Source organism: Maylandia zebra, linkage group LG12 (assembly GCF_041146795.1).
Source record: "Maylandia zebra isolate NMK-2024a linkage group LG12, Mzebra_GT3a, whole genome shotgun sequence".
In the NCBI taxonomy this organism is placed as follows: domain Eukaryota; kingdom Metazoa; phylum Chordata; class Actinopteri; order Cichliformes; family Cichlidae; genus Maylandia; species Maylandia zebra.
In genome coordinates, this window is record NC_135178.1 from 15,462,989 (window position 1) to 15,478,003 (window position 15,015).

General features: G+C 40.2%; 2 protein-coding genes across 2 annotated transcripts; both read left to right on the plus strand.

Moving 5' to 3' along the window:
• Nucleotides 1-272: 272 nt before the first annotated feature.
• Nucleotides 273-7,381, plus strand: arid5a (AT-rich interactive domain 5A). The gene is made up of 7 exons (XM_004544270.2): nt 273-342; nt 1,535-1,605; nt 3,761-3,929; nt 4,032-4,084; nt 5,113-5,210; nt 5,304-5,463; nt 5,553-7,381. Exons 1-7 carry the CDS (start codon nt 339-341, stop codon nt 6,735-6,737), a joined length of 1,740 nt encoding a protein of 579 aa, XP_004544327.1. The 5' UTR covers nt 273-338; the 3' UTR covers nt 6,738-7,381.
• A 3,265-nt stretch (nt 7,382-10,646) lies between these two features.
• On the plus strand, nt 10,647-14,976 carry gins4 (GINS complex subunit 4 (Sld5 homolog)). Its single transcript, XM_004544271.4, has 8 exons — nt 10,647-10,927; nt 11,022-11,108; nt 12,785-12,898; nt 12,980-13,077; nt 13,173-13,261; nt 13,385-13,475; nt 13,613-13,717; nt 14,053-14,976. Exons 1-7 carry the CDS (start codon nt 10,829-10,831, stop codon nt 13,707-13,709), a joined length of 675 nt encoding a protein of 224 aa, XP_004544328.1. The 5' UTR covers nt 10,647-10,828; the 3' UTR covers nt 13,710-13,717; nt 14,053-14,976.
• The last annotated feature ends 39 nt before the right edge of the window (nt 14,977-15,015 follow it).

Sequence of the window (15,015 nt, forward strand, 5' to 3'; positions counted from 1 at the left end):
AAATATGTGTTTCATGTGCTGATGACACCACAAGTATAGACAATAGCATGTCCTCAGGAAAAAAACAGATGAGAAACAGCACACTGTGAGCTACAGCTGTCAGACTGTAAGATACCCAAATGCAGATTTTATTAAAGTTTTAAGCTGACTATTCAAACACAGCTGATGGAAGAAGAAAAAAAGGACTCAGTTTCCCAGACTCATTTGCGGTGTTACATCAGTCAACCAATGAAACTGTCCTGTGGAGACACCTTCCTATTTTGTGGTGTCAAGTTGACGTGAGTGCTGCATGAATTACTGTCACAGTTAAGCCGGAGACTAGAAGGCAACATCTGGAAATGGGTAAGAACGATCTTGATTTTGTACTCAAAAGTAGATGCTGTTTACATGTGTTGCTTTATGAACGTATAGAAACGAGTTAAACACATCATTTTAGGGATGATTTTAGTTCTTCTGAAGTTTTTTATAAAGACACTTTGAAGATTTTTGCAAAAGTAAATTCATGTTCATGACATTCATCTGTGACAGAAGCGACTGTTAGACCCAAAACGTCACAAAGTGTCACAGGAGTTCTCGCTGGCTTTTAAAGTGCCGCAGTTAATCTGTCACAATAATGTGACTCCGATCGATATCTGCTTCAAACAACAAGCGCGTGTTTTATGTGAAGCTAAGTAACCTCTGAGAGGCAAAGGAACGTTTTTTAAAAACAATATGTCAAAAATATTTCTCCAACACTCAAAATGGAGAAGTTCAGGGCTACTGAAAGCAGAATTAAAGGTTCAAGCCGCAGCACAGGAAATAAATGATCTCAAAAGAGAAGCATATTGGTTTTGCACACAAATGATATCACTGTGGGTGGAGGGCTTCATGGTATTGAGCTGACAGTTTGTGAAGAATGACATGTCATTCTCAGAATTGCATTTCGTTCCCAGCCTTGGTATTTTCTTCTTGTTTGTTTGGCTTTTTTAACATTCATATTATTTCCAGCTACATTCATAAATTCCTATATTTTGCAGTCCTGAACGTGGAAGCACTAAAGTAAAAGTTAAACTGTTGCCAGGCAAAATATCACAAACCACTAACGTTCACGTTAATGCAGGGCAGGCAAATGAATGAAAGTGCCTCAGTGGATTCTCATCTTGCTTGAGATTATCTTGCCAAAATACTGTAGTTCTTGTGTCACAATATCATACAGTGCAGCGTACAAGTGGTTGTGTTCATGAGCAGGAAGTGGTTTTGCAACCTGTGGTTTTATATCACACCCAGTTGACAATATGTTCTACAGATTACTGTTTTTCTTTTTTTCCCCCTGAACTTATCAAACATTATAACTGTTGACCAAATTACAAGAACAGTGATGAAAATCCCCTTTAATATTATTTATGAGGGATGCTTTTAAATTTTGATCAGATTGCGCACTTCTACCCAAGATATGTCTTGAATTAAAAAAAAAAAAATCCAAGGTGGCTCGGGTAAATTCACATACCCAAATGACTCGATTTTTGTTGAGTTTACCGTCTCTGTCTCTTTGAAGCTCAAGAGGACCAGAATGAAACGTCACAACAAACGGCAGCCAGTGACGAAGAGAAGGGGACCGCAAAGCAGGTACTAAACTCTGTCACTGCTGATAAAATGACAAAAAAAAAAATGACAGTTGGTCTTCTGGCAGCCGTCTGGGCAATTTCCATCAGTTACAGTTAATCAGTGACTACAGACATGACTACTCAGAATGAGTTATGTGTTGTGTTTTCATTTCCCCTTTTCAGTGGATTTGAGTGGCGATTTTTTGAAGTGCTGATTATGTGCGTACAGTCGTTTCATCTCTATGGTCGATTATGAAATGAGTAAGGAGGAATAAGTGATTCTGCTTTGTTTTCTGAGAGGCCTCGAAAAGGCGCACACACACACACACACACACCTCACACGCCACAATATTTCGTTGCACATAAAGAAACTGCGGGAGCACTGCCACTCACAGCCGCTGTTCTGGTAAGTGAAATGAGAGGAACAATATGAGAAACACAAATTAGCTCATGAAATTTCCAAAGCTGATGTTAGTTGAAAGCATGGTGGTTAATGTGGTGACTTCTGGCCTGACGATAGCATCAATCCAGAACGCCGCTGACAATCATTGTGAGAATTGTGTATCAACACATTGACATCAACATCACCCACACAGTTTTCCAAAAAAAAAAAAAAAAAAAGAAAAAAGACAGAAAAAAGAGAAAGAAAAGAAAATTCATCTGTGAAAATCAACCGAAAGTTTCACGATGATATTTGTTCTCTGGTCTTGAGTGCGATCTTCAGCGCAGGGGCTTCATTATGTGGCTTACAGTGAAGACATTTCCTGTAGGCGATCATTGATGCGTAAACCTGAAAGTTTTGTGAATCAGATCTAAAATACGATGACTGAAAACAGCCGAGCTGAATTCTGTGCAAGATTCCAATCACCACTTTCTCACATTTTTAGATGAATATCATTGCGCGCGCGCATTCTGCCGCATATTCAATCAAAATCCCCTGATTTGTACAAATGTGGCGAGAAAAGCAGGTCGCCCGGGGTGCTCTTTTAGGTGGTGCAGAAAATATTGCCTATGAGAAAACCTGTAGAAAACAGTGGAAAGTCAGAGCTGTTTGCTGCTGGCTGGGAACAGGAGTGTAAAGCCACTGAACTGTGACTCAGTTGGGCTATCTTGGTTAGAGGCCTGCACCTTCACTATTACTCACTCTAGGGGTTTACTTCTCGGAACCAGGAACCACATAGAGGAACTTGATTCAATATGAAACCGCCTCTAGCTGTTTTGTTGTACAATGAGTGCCACAGAAATAGCAGCTTCTATATGTGGTGATTCAAAGTAAAATATTGACAGCGTCCACTGCGGTATCCCTTGACATCCAATCTACCGAAATTGATCAAATGCAGCTGTGATGTGAGATCTCACATTTAAATAGATGCTGTAAATTCCAAACTCTTTGTTTTCACTACGAGAAGTGACTATATCAGCGTTTGTGATGTATGAACCAGTGTTTACACAGCGTGAGCGACACTGTGAACAACGGAAGACTATCACACCCAAGGGTTCGTTTTTAGCTGCCCTTTTTTTTGTTCTTCTTCTTTTTTTTTTACTTCAACAATAGAAATATCATCTGAGCTAAAATTAAGCAACAGTTTCTCTTCTTGAGTCTCAGCTTTTTGAAATCTTTTGAAGCGACGGTTTTAATTCTGCATGCCTTTTCTGTTTCATTTCTGTTTTCTTGCAAACCACAAATAGTGACATTGTGAATTTCCTCTGCTGGACTTCTGAGTAATGTGAACTTGACGCCAAATTTCTTGGTATCTTAAATTCCTCGTTAGTGTCACTGACACTACTTTTGCAGAAACATATGCGATTTTTGGAGCTCTTGCAAAACAACATATTTATTCACCTACTGACTTGCAACGACTCTTCTCTTCTTGGCTCAAGCTCATTTTACTGAGTGACATTTGTACCAGTGACTGACAGCTCCAGACCAAAAACCCCACAAGTCTGCTGCGTTCTCTCCAGACAGGATGTATAGCGGTTATCTATTGAAAGTAGCGGTAAAACCCTACTCTCTGATTTTGACGTTTCATTTCAACATTTGTGTCTCATGAGACAACTCTGCATGTCGTTTTTCCCATTTCTCTCACAGTACCTTCAGCTGTAAAACAGTGGACTGTGACACATTTACAAAGCATACTAATGTAGTCCTTTCATGCATCTGTTTCCTCTTACTGTAGGCTTCTCCTGCTGTTATTGAGATTCACGACTCTACAACTGAATGTGAAGATGAAGGAAGGGCCAGTGTGGTGCAGATGGAGGAGAAGGCATTTGTCTCAAGTTTGCACTCTTTTATGAAGGAGAAAGGTACACCCATTGAAAGGATTCCTCACCTGGGCTTTAAACAAAGTGAGTTTACTCTATTATTGCTTTTATATAAACACATTAGTAAAATGAAATTAGAAAAAGAAGTAGATTATTCATGTGTGTGTGTCTCCCCCCCACTCTCAGTTAATCTCTGGAAGATCTACAAAGCTGTTGATAAACTTGGAGGCTATGATTCAGTAAGTACTTTATTTAGCTTATGTAACAGATGCAAAAAAAAGGCTTCACTGCTGGCGGGCTTTTAAGTGGAAATGAGCTGTAGGTTTAGGTGCTAGAGATGCAGACAGCGGCGCTGTCAACACATCGCTCCCCATGCTCTGTTTTCTTTGATGTTGACACTGTGGCATAAGTTGTGAGAGTGAAACTCATAATGAAATGGAACTAGATCGAGGCTCGTGTTGACCACCGTTGCTTTGTCCCAGGTTGTAAATACACCAATATGAGCCACCTACGTTAGCACAGGTTTAAAATTGAAAGTGTAATTTCAATACCGAAAACCAGCAGACATGGCATTTAAAGGGTAAGCAACCACTGCCCTTCCTCAAAAACATTTTTACAAATAGATCTATAAGTAAATATTTTAGGGTCCAAGCACCTGAGGTACAAAAATGAATAAATTAATTCACACAAGCGCAGTCTGCTAGGTGTTAGTCCAGGTCTAGTCTCTGACTTGGACCTTTTAATCACACTGTTGCTGCCTTGGTATGTTACACAGAACTAATACAGGGGTGGACAATTAACTTTTCCAAGGGGCTCCATGATAAACTGGGACTTCCGTGGAGGGCCACACCCTCACCGGAGTCCTATTTTTAGCCTGCCCTTTCAAAGAATTAATATCGAGCAGAACTGACTCCACCTTATTGGTGAATTTCCTTGTTTCTCAGTTTCTAATGTACCCCCTTGGGAAAATGAATTGCCTGTGCACTAACAAGTGGCAGTGCACCCATACCTGCAAGCATGTTGTTAACTGTCAATCCTCTTGCCCAATTCTGATTTTAATTTTGTCTCCAAAAATAAATAAATACAAAATTGAGGATTTGTGGTTTGAATGGACCAGTAGGTGGTTACATCCATCTTTTATATACAGTCTATGGTTTCATGATAGAAACAGCATAAGATTAGGATACCAGATACTGCCATCCTAGTGGGAACTGTTTAAATAGTGTAATGATTTTTAACTGTTGTACACGTTCATTTTTGTCAACAGGTGACAGCACGACGCCTTTGGAAGAAAGTCTACGATGAGCTGGGAGGAAGCCCCGGTAGCACCAGTGCAGCTACTTGCACTCGCAGACATTATGAGAGGTGAGGATGACTCTGTTTCTCAAGAACCTTTTTTGGTTCAAACACTATAAGATCAGCTGAGACTCAATTTAAACTGTGCTGCTTATGTGACAGGCTGGTGCTTCCCTTTGAGAGGCATATAAAAGGAGAGGAAGACAAACCCCTGCCTCCAAGCAAACCACGAAAGCCATACAAGAGAAATTTGGATGGCAAGATGACTAAGGCAGAAGGGAAGAGGAAAAGAACTCATTCAGATAGAGACATTGATTCAGAGGTAACAAATTATAACTCTGACAAAACACCTAAAAGAGAAGTGTTTGTTTATATTGTGTTCTAAAATCCCTCCTCCTCTATGTCTTTCAGTTACTCACCCAGAGAAGTCCAGAATCTTCCTGTCAAAGTGAAGCAGTAATTCATCCTCACTCTGCTCTCTGGGCTGACAGACACCACACTGAGCCAAACAGAGCCACCAATAATGTCTGCCCTTCTGTTTACCTTCTCCCCGCATCCAACTCGTGGATTGCTCAGTTATCGACTGCAGCCGGAGAGGTCATCTCTCCTCTGGAGAAAAAAAAGAGAATGGCTCAGGCTAGCCTGAATTTGCCGCCCAGTTCTCAGAGCGAGGATAAAGAAAGGCCCTCCGTCATCCACTGTTCCCAGTCTCCAGCCAGGGCTTCTTCCAGCAGAAACTGCAACTCCTCTGATGGCTCCCCACTCCCTTTATCCTCCTCCTCTTCCCGCAGCCCCTCCCCTTACTCTGTTTCATCAGAGGAAGGTCCAGCAGGAGGTGAAGATAAAACTGCATCAAGCTCAGAAATGTCCCAAAACGCTTCTGTCAAAAATCCATCGGGCCGCAGTGACGATAGCAAGACTGTTAGTAAGACACACAAAGAACCTAAAGGACAGAATAAGGATGTTTCTCAAATCGTCTCTGACTCGATTAAAAACCAAGTTAAAGACTGGAAGTCCTACAAAGGAGCAAGCAAACATTACCTTTATCCTTTCCAGCTACCCACCACATACTCTGTGAAACCTGGCTTTTCTCCAACATCTACCTCTAGCTTCACCAGAGTTATTCCAAAATCTGGCAATGTTCTACGACCCACTCCAGTTCGGCCAAGTACCAAAGGCCAAACGGGTAGGTTGCTTCAGCAGGACGACTCTCTGACTTGTGCAAAGAGGATGTCTCTGTGGCCCTGTCAGACAGAGAAGAGAGAGAAATCCAGGACAATGCAACAGAAAGTTTCTCCCGCTCAGCAGAGCCTGTCCTATTCCGCCGCCAGCATGCCGTTGCCGTGTGTCCTGTCAGGCTACGAGAAAACAGCCAGAGACTCCAGGCTCCAACCTCCCCTGCCCCCTTCATTTATCCCCAGCAGAATGAGACTACCTCCCTCTCAGCTAATGTATCGCAATGTACCAATGGGTCCACCTCCCTCTGCTCTCATCGGGTCTGCTTTTTACTCCTACCCCTACCCCATTCCGCTGTTAAATCCCCAAACTGCATATGCCATTCCTGCCATCAGTCCCATTTACCCTCAAAAGTTGTGACAAAATCACAATGATAATCACAAAACAAGACAGTGGGTTGTTGCCCAGTTGAGTATTGTTGAGGCCTCCTGACATGTTTTAAACATTAAATATTTTCAAGTTATTCCAGTTGAGTGACTGTATGGATCCTGGGGATTAACACCGAGCAGTGACAGCTGCAAATATTTATAGGAGCCAGTGAATCATGTTGAAGACTTGCTGTCCAAGTGCACCTGAAAGGTGCACTACTTAAAAAAAAATTACAATATGCAATATTTCTTTAGCTGCTACACTAGGATCAAATAATGTAATCTGTCTAATATAAATTTTGGAAAAACAGATTAAGGTCAGTTATTTTCAGTTTTAATTTCTTTAGATTTTATCTAGTAAATTTTAATGATATGTTGCTATGATTATTCAAATGAATTTTATATTCAATTCAGGTCAAAATTGAATATCGTCAATTGCACAGTTTCAGTATTTTGTTTTTGGAAACAAAAAACTGTCTAATGTTCCCTGATGTACTGTAGTTATGTCTGAAGATTATTATTATTTTGAATGAATGTTGGTCAGTGTTTGATATAAAAAAATATCTATATTGTTCTCATGTTATTCAAGTCTATTTAAACGAAAGACTAAAACAGCCAACAAATAAAGAGAAAACATGAAAACATATTTGTTCTTTTTGTTCAGTTCAATCACAGCACTGTAAGATTGTGAAAGATGAAAGCTTTAGCACTAGGCTCTCTCCTCCGCCTTCTTGATATGATGTTCTTCTGCTTTCCTGCCCGCTGTATCTTCGGCGATGCTGTTAGCTCTTTTTCGTAGCGTCCTGATGACACACAGTTTGTGCTCCAGGGGGTGATGGCAGTCAAACCTTAATTAGAAAAAGTTGCATTTCCTGAGAAAATGCAGTGTGAATGCCTTGTAGTGGAATCTGCTGAAAACAGCTGAAAAAGCAGAAGTTTCAGCTGAAAAGAAGTAAAAAAGCAAAAATTGCCACAGGTCAGATTTGAACCTGTGCCAACTGCTCTCAAAGCAGCTGCTCATCTCACTGAGCAGAAGAGGCTGAGATTTGTGTTTATAAGAGGTGAAAAGCTGAAAATTCTGCTGAAAAGAGGTGAACTTTTTGAACTTTCTGCTGAAAATAGATGAAGAAACTGAAAATTCTGCTGAAAAGTTGTGCTCAAAACAGGTGAAAAAACTTTTTGCTGAAAAGACATGAAAATGCTGAAATGGATATTAGAAAATTTGCTGAAATCATAAAAACATTGCAGATATGTAATAAATTGGCAGAAAATTGTAGTGTGGTCCATTCATTTTAATGGGCCAAAAAATGGCACAAAAAGTTTAATATTTCAAAAAGTATAGCAGTTATGAGCACCAAAAGATATAGCACACATCTGCAGAAGGAGCAGAACAGTTTAAAGTTCGAATGGTGAAAATCAGTTGAAAACTGAGGGAGGAGTTAAGCGGCAAAGAAACGGAGCAAGTAGAATAATAAAGGATCAAAGAATAAAGAGAAACAGGATCACAATATTTTACGTTACCCATCAACTTTTAAATGTCCCCCATTACTAATGGAAATCTCACAGTCTAAGAAGGCAGTCATTTTTCATAACCTCCATGGTGAACTTGATGTGTTTCTCCACCAAGTTAATCTGATCAGTGAATTGTGGTACATCCTGAGGTTTGATTTTCAACCAGGTGTCATCCACATACCTGTACCAACGACTTGGGGGTGTTCCAGGGTAGGATAACAGAGCCCCGTTTTCCACTTCTTCCATGTACAAGTTGGTCACAGTGGGTGAAACTGGGGAACCTACGGCACACCCATGTTTCTGCTTGTAGTACTGACACTTGTATTTGAAATAGGTGGAATGAAGACACAGTTCCACAAACAAACACACTTGGTCGGTGCTGAGAGTGGTCCTGCTGCTGAGGTTGGGGTCATCCTGTAATCTCTTATGAACTACCTTCACTGCTTCAGTGACTGGAACACAAGTGAAGAGAAACGTAACATCATATGAGACCATTGTTTCATCTGCCTCCATTATGACATCTCTAAGCTTCTCAACAAAATTCAAAGTGTTCTGGATATAGTGTTTAGAGCTGCCTATTAACGGGTTGAGGATCAAAGCCAGAAACTCTGAGTTGATCATGCAGACAATTGGTCTTAAAGGTACACCCTGTTTTTGTATCTTCGGTAAACCATACAGACTTGGTGTAGCTTCCCCTGGGTGTAGCCTGTGGTATGAGGTCTGGTCAGCAGCATTGTCTTAATCTAAGTGCTTGACACATTCTATGACCCTTTTCCTGTAACCACTACCTGTGTCTCGATTCAGAGCCTCATAAGTATTTTTGTCAGTGAGCAGTGACAAATTCTTCTCAATATAGTTTTTCTGTTATTTGTGTTTGCTGATGTGCATTAAGGAAACTGCAGCTGTCTGAGGCATGTGGTGAGAGCTGCAACCTTGCAGGTCTGATGTAGTCCAGATAAGTTCAGAGGATGCTGATAGCGTGCAACACTGAACATCACTATGGTGGCCGCAGTGCAGGCAAAAAATATGAAAGAACTATGAAGCAAGTGCAATGAGGAGTGATGAGAAGGAGCAAATAGGACAAATGAGATACTGCAGTAAGGTTGTCTGAAAGAGCTGCAACGAGCGAAGCAGATGATCTCTGAATTCACACGAATGAAACTGCAGGCTAAGAGCCCAGATAACGTGTAGATCTAGCTCCCAGTTTGGATTTGTGAGACAGAAACCATCTCTACTTTTAAGATTAGCTTTAAAACCTTTGATAAAGTATATAGTTAGGGCTGGATCAGGTGACACTGAACCCTCCCTTAGTTAAACTTCAATAGGCCCAAGCTGCTGGGGGACTTCCCATGATGCAATGAGCATTTCTTCTTAATTCAACTCTATTCACACTCTGTGTGTTTATATGCTGCTTTGTATTTAATCATTAGTTATTTTTAATCTCCGGCTCTTTTCCGCAGAGTGTCGTTTTTGCTTCCTCCCTCCCCACTCATCCACGACCACTCATGGCACAGCCTCCCTGAGCCTGGTTCTGCCAGGGGTTTCTTCCCATTAAAAGGGAGCCGCTTCCTCATAATGATTAATCTGATTGTTGAAGTTTATTTTTATTGGTTTTAGAGTCTTTACTTTACAACACAAAGCACCTTTACTGTTTACTGGCAATTAAATTTTATCAAATTCAATGACATGCTGATTTAGGAAATCAAATTGACTTCTACGGCATCAGTTATGTCTTTGTGTGTTTGTAATAATCACAATCTTTTGGTATTTCTTGAGTGAATATGCAGTACCCTGTCCTGTCACTGTCTTTTATACAGTGTCTATTATATTATGTCTATTAGTGGTATGGGAAGCATTTCTATGAGGGTTTTTCTAGATCATAAGTAATGCTTGTGTTATATATTTGATAGTATTAGCAGTAATTATCTGTAAATATATAAAATATATAATAAATATATATATAAAGATATCTCTCGCAATATAAGCACAATAACATAACTACTAATTATGATCCGTGAAAACACAATAGAAATGCTTCTCCCACCACTTTCTACCACTCTAGCATTACTTACAACAATCTTCAGCAACATGCAATATTTTGAGTGTATTGCTTGTATTCACAGCACGTGCTATGTAGAGAAGATTCCCTCAGTGATGCATTTCAGGAAAAACCGGGCTCATTGAACTTTTAAAGTTTGCGCTCCTGTAGCAGAAAATCCTCAACATCCCCGATCAATATTCTTCCTGAATGTCTAGAAACGAATTTACTGTCTTTTATTGAATGCTCCGTCCAATTATTAATAAAAACTATACTAAGCCTACGAGAAGGCTTGCCTGACAAGCTAAACTCGGGGAAACGAGCACAATGTAAATCTCGCGAGAAGAATCCCAGTGGCGCGAATAAACAACGAGTTTTTCCGCTAACTTGTGGCTGCTGTGACAGTAGTAGTCGCATTAGTACATTTTTTCTCATATTATTCAGTTTTAATTGCTCTATTTTTATTATTAATTTATTTTTAATTCAACAGATATTCTGCGTTTTGGTGAAATTTTGTATTTTTACTGAAAACCATGTCGGACGCTTTGTCTGACGACGGCAGCGACTTCAACCAGGATGACACCCAGGAGGATGTTATGACCCCGGCCGAGCTGATCGCTAAACTGGAAGAAGTAGGCCAGATTATTCCCCTGACGTGCAGACTCTTCACCTCTATTAGATATTCAGCACCGTCTTCACTGTTGTGTCCGTGTGTGTCGCCCACAGGCTTGGCTAAATGAGAAGTTCTCACCGGAGTTGCTGGAGAACAAATCAGAGGTGGTGGAGTGTGTGATGGAGCAGCTGACTCATATGGTAAACTACCCGGGGAATACCTCCTGCTGTGGGTTTCTAATGTTCAGTGGCATGCATGGTTATAGTTGAGTTTCTGAATTGCAAAACAGCAACTGAAACGCCAAGGACTGCAACCTATGACAATGTGCATGACTGATTCAAATGCAGCAGAGGGAAAACTATATTCAGTACTGTGCAAAAGTCTCGAGCCACCTCTCACTTTTTTATGTTTTTTATGTTATGTAGTGAAATTGATGCAGAATGTAAGGCAAAAGCAAAGTTAGTACAAGTCTAATGAGCTTGAAAGTCCATATTCCGTATGACCACCTTTATGTTATACACAGCCTGAACTCTCTTGGGCAAGCTTTCTTGTAATTTCTTTAAGTAATCTTTAGGAATTGTTCTCCAGACTTCTTAAAGGACATTAAAAGCTCTTTGATGTCGGCTGCCTTTTGTTCTGTTCTCTGTCAAGATGATCCCACACTGCTTCAATAATGTCGAGGCCAATCCATGACTGATAGTGTTCCGCTGTGTGGGTTTTTTTTGTTTTTGTTTTTTATGTTTGGGGTTTTTTTTTTTTTGTTGTTGTTGTTTTTCCCATCCAGGTGTGCTTTTACTGCATTGGCAGTGTGTTAGGGATCATTGCCATGCTTAAAAATGACTTGTTTGGAAAAAAAAACTTGTCTAGTTTGCACAATTTTATTTAATGGCACACATGCTGAGATATACCAAGCTGATTCTCAGTGAGAATCATCTTGTTGGTGTAGAAATATAATTTCATACCTGTAAAATGTTTTTTTTCTTTGGCATTTTTAATAGATTCAACTAAAGGAGTGAAAAGAAAGAATGTGTTTTTTGCTACAGGCTCCCAATAGCAAAGTGCCTAAAGTAGCACGTTAAAATAGCTTCTTTGTTAAGTTGTCTGTTGTTTTTGCAGACGCGTTACTGGCTTTTCCTTCGAATTCGGTGCCTTTTCGTGCTCGGATGATTCATAGGTCAGTGTTAAGTGGCTTAACAAACAAAAATAGGTGCATTCCACCTCTTCTAAACTGTGAATTTTTTTTTAACCCATAAGAAGCAAAAGATTGTAGAAAAAGACCCATTACAATTCACTAGAGCTCAAAATGCCACTTTATACACACAAATTAATTTATTTTTCAGTGTGAGTTTAAAGAAAGTAATTTCCTCTTCAGTGGGTCAAAAAACATCAAATGTTCAAAATATAGAAGTTGAATTCAGGAATATCTGAGATTTCTTCTTTTTGTTCGTTTACTTGAATTATTACAAAAATGTTTTAATTTCTTCTGTCACCTGACAGATCAGCACTTCATTGCTGGTTTTCTTACTATTTAGTTTCATTAGTATGGATAAATTGATCTATAGGAAGCCCTGCAATTGATATCAAGACTTTGATGGTAATGTCAAATGTGTAATGTGGTGGTTTCAAAATAAAATCTCAAACAATTCAGGGCAATGTGGTTTGCTCTGTGACAAACTACTAACTAAAGCTGCTGCCTGTCAGTAGGACCTTGATTACATTACTATACATCCAGATGTGGAGAGTCATTCATTTCAGATGATTAGGATGGTATTAACACTGATATTCAAACATATCCCAGGGCTGTTGCTTTTCTGGTCATTCTGAGTAGCCCTGAATAAAAGGACCCTTTAATTTCTGACAGTTTTGTCACCAACAGGAGTCCAACTTGCAGCGGGTGAAGAAAGGCGATGCAAAGGCCAGCATCCATCGTATGGAAATAGACAGGATCCGCTACGTTCTCAGCAGCTACCTGCGCTCTCGTCTGCAGAAGGTCGGTTGGGTCGGCGCCACAAAACTGAGTTTTCGCTAAGTTGGTGACATCTGCCTGACCTTTTGTGCTGTTCATGTCTAGATTGAAAAGTATTTCCCACATGTCTTGGAGAGAGAGAAGTCTCGGGGTGAGGGCGAGCCATCTCTGCTGTCGCCTGAGGAGTTTGCTTTTGCCAAAGAGTGAGTGTACTGGAATAAAGTCGTTTAAATCGCTGCGGTTCTTGCAACACTTGGGAATTTTTTTTAAATCACATGCCAACACATCTGGCTTGCAGGTATTATGCCAACACAGAAAGCTACCTGAAGGCTGTAGCACTGAAGCGCATGCCAGCCAATGTACAGACTATGGATATGCTCAAAGCAGGTAAGGTGTCGTTCTGTGTCTAAAATGGTGATACTATTAGCCCATGCAGACAAATGGTGACATTTGCTGTGACATTTTTACTGACCATTGCACTGGATTCACCACTGTGTATCCTAATGTTAGTGCCTGAGCCCTGCCTGGACTCCTTTGTGTTTCTGCGAGTGAAAGAGAGACAGGAAAACATCCTGGTAGAGCCTGAAACGGAGGATCAGAGGTTTGTTTGCCAATATTTCTCTGGATGTGCTATTATTTAGGCATCCAGTAGGTGACAGTGTTGCCTTCTTGCATTCGCTAACCTTTTTCTGTATAGATACTAAACTGATAAAATCTCCACTGTGTCTCTTCTATCAGAGAGTATGTCGTGGATCTCGAAGAGGGCTCTCAACACCTAATGCGTTATCGAACTATAGCTCCACTTGTGTCAAGTGGAGCTGTGCAGTTGATATGAATGCAAAGGTCAGTACCAGTGAGCCTTGACTGAGGCATCTTTGTCATTAACTCAATACTGCCCTCACACCCTCTTCTACAGGCATCTAAAAATTCATTTCTGCAGCTCTTACATAAGCCATGGCTTTGCGGTGACATCTGGATTTATTTTTAGTGCTTACTTTTTTCTCTTTCCCTTTTTTCCCTTCTTGAGTGTTCATTGTCTCTTGGCAACAGATAATAAAAAACAGCATTGAAATTTTAAAGCACCATGATGTGTTTACAACAAATTTTAGTTGCCATCTCTAAACTAAACTACTGTTAACAGTCAAGGGCAATTAATAGTGGTCTTTTATATGTTGCAGGTTGCTTGTTACTTTGGATCCAGGAGACATTCCTGAAATAAAGACTGCACAGAGATCACATCAGGAAGCATGCCCTTCATCTTCATCTTTCATCCAGAATAAGGACTGACTTTTGGGCGGGGGACACACAATCGAGGTCACTGCCAGCGGAAACTAAAAGCTGTGGATGAACCCTGTTTACTAAACTAGGTTTTTTGCAGCGCTGAGTTTGTATTTTTGGATCTTTTTAATCATGCCATGACATATGCTTTGTTGTGTAGTACGTTGGTGTGCGTGTGACTGATAAAGACAGCTCTGTCTAATCTGTTTATTCATTACTCTTCATGTTGCTTCATCCAAATAATTCATGTTATTGGATGATTTCTCAGCTGCTCCATAACCGGATGCATCAGATGACCCGACGGTGAAATTTCATCAGTTCACTTGGCATCATAATGCCTTCCATCCTGTGCTCATGCTACATGTGCATGCCTCTTTGCAAGATCAGGGTTTGTTTGCTGTGATTTAAGGACATTCACACTTGAATTAACATGCTTTAATGTCATTGATTATCCTGTTAATGCTCACGTAGCTGTTGTACATCGTGACATTACTCTTTTTCACATGTTGAAAGTTTCCTTTTTGACTTTGCTTTAAACTTTAACCTAAAAGATGTTATGAGAACATTGTTATGTAAGTGTTTCAGCGCGAGCAATCAGTGCTTATTGTTTGCCTTCACATAAATTCACCAGTAATTAGAACTAATAAGGGATTGAAAGAGTGGGCTTAGACAGTCGTCTTGATTACTCTCTGTTGCTAACTCTTAAACTGCATTCATAGAAGACCTGGAGAAGAAATGTTACTTGATGTTCTGATTATCACACTGCTGTCATATAGTGTGGGCCTTGACCTGGTAAAACCAGGAACAAATCAAGTTGATTTAGATGTCTGATAGCATACAGTGTGGGGAACGGGCCTGTTATT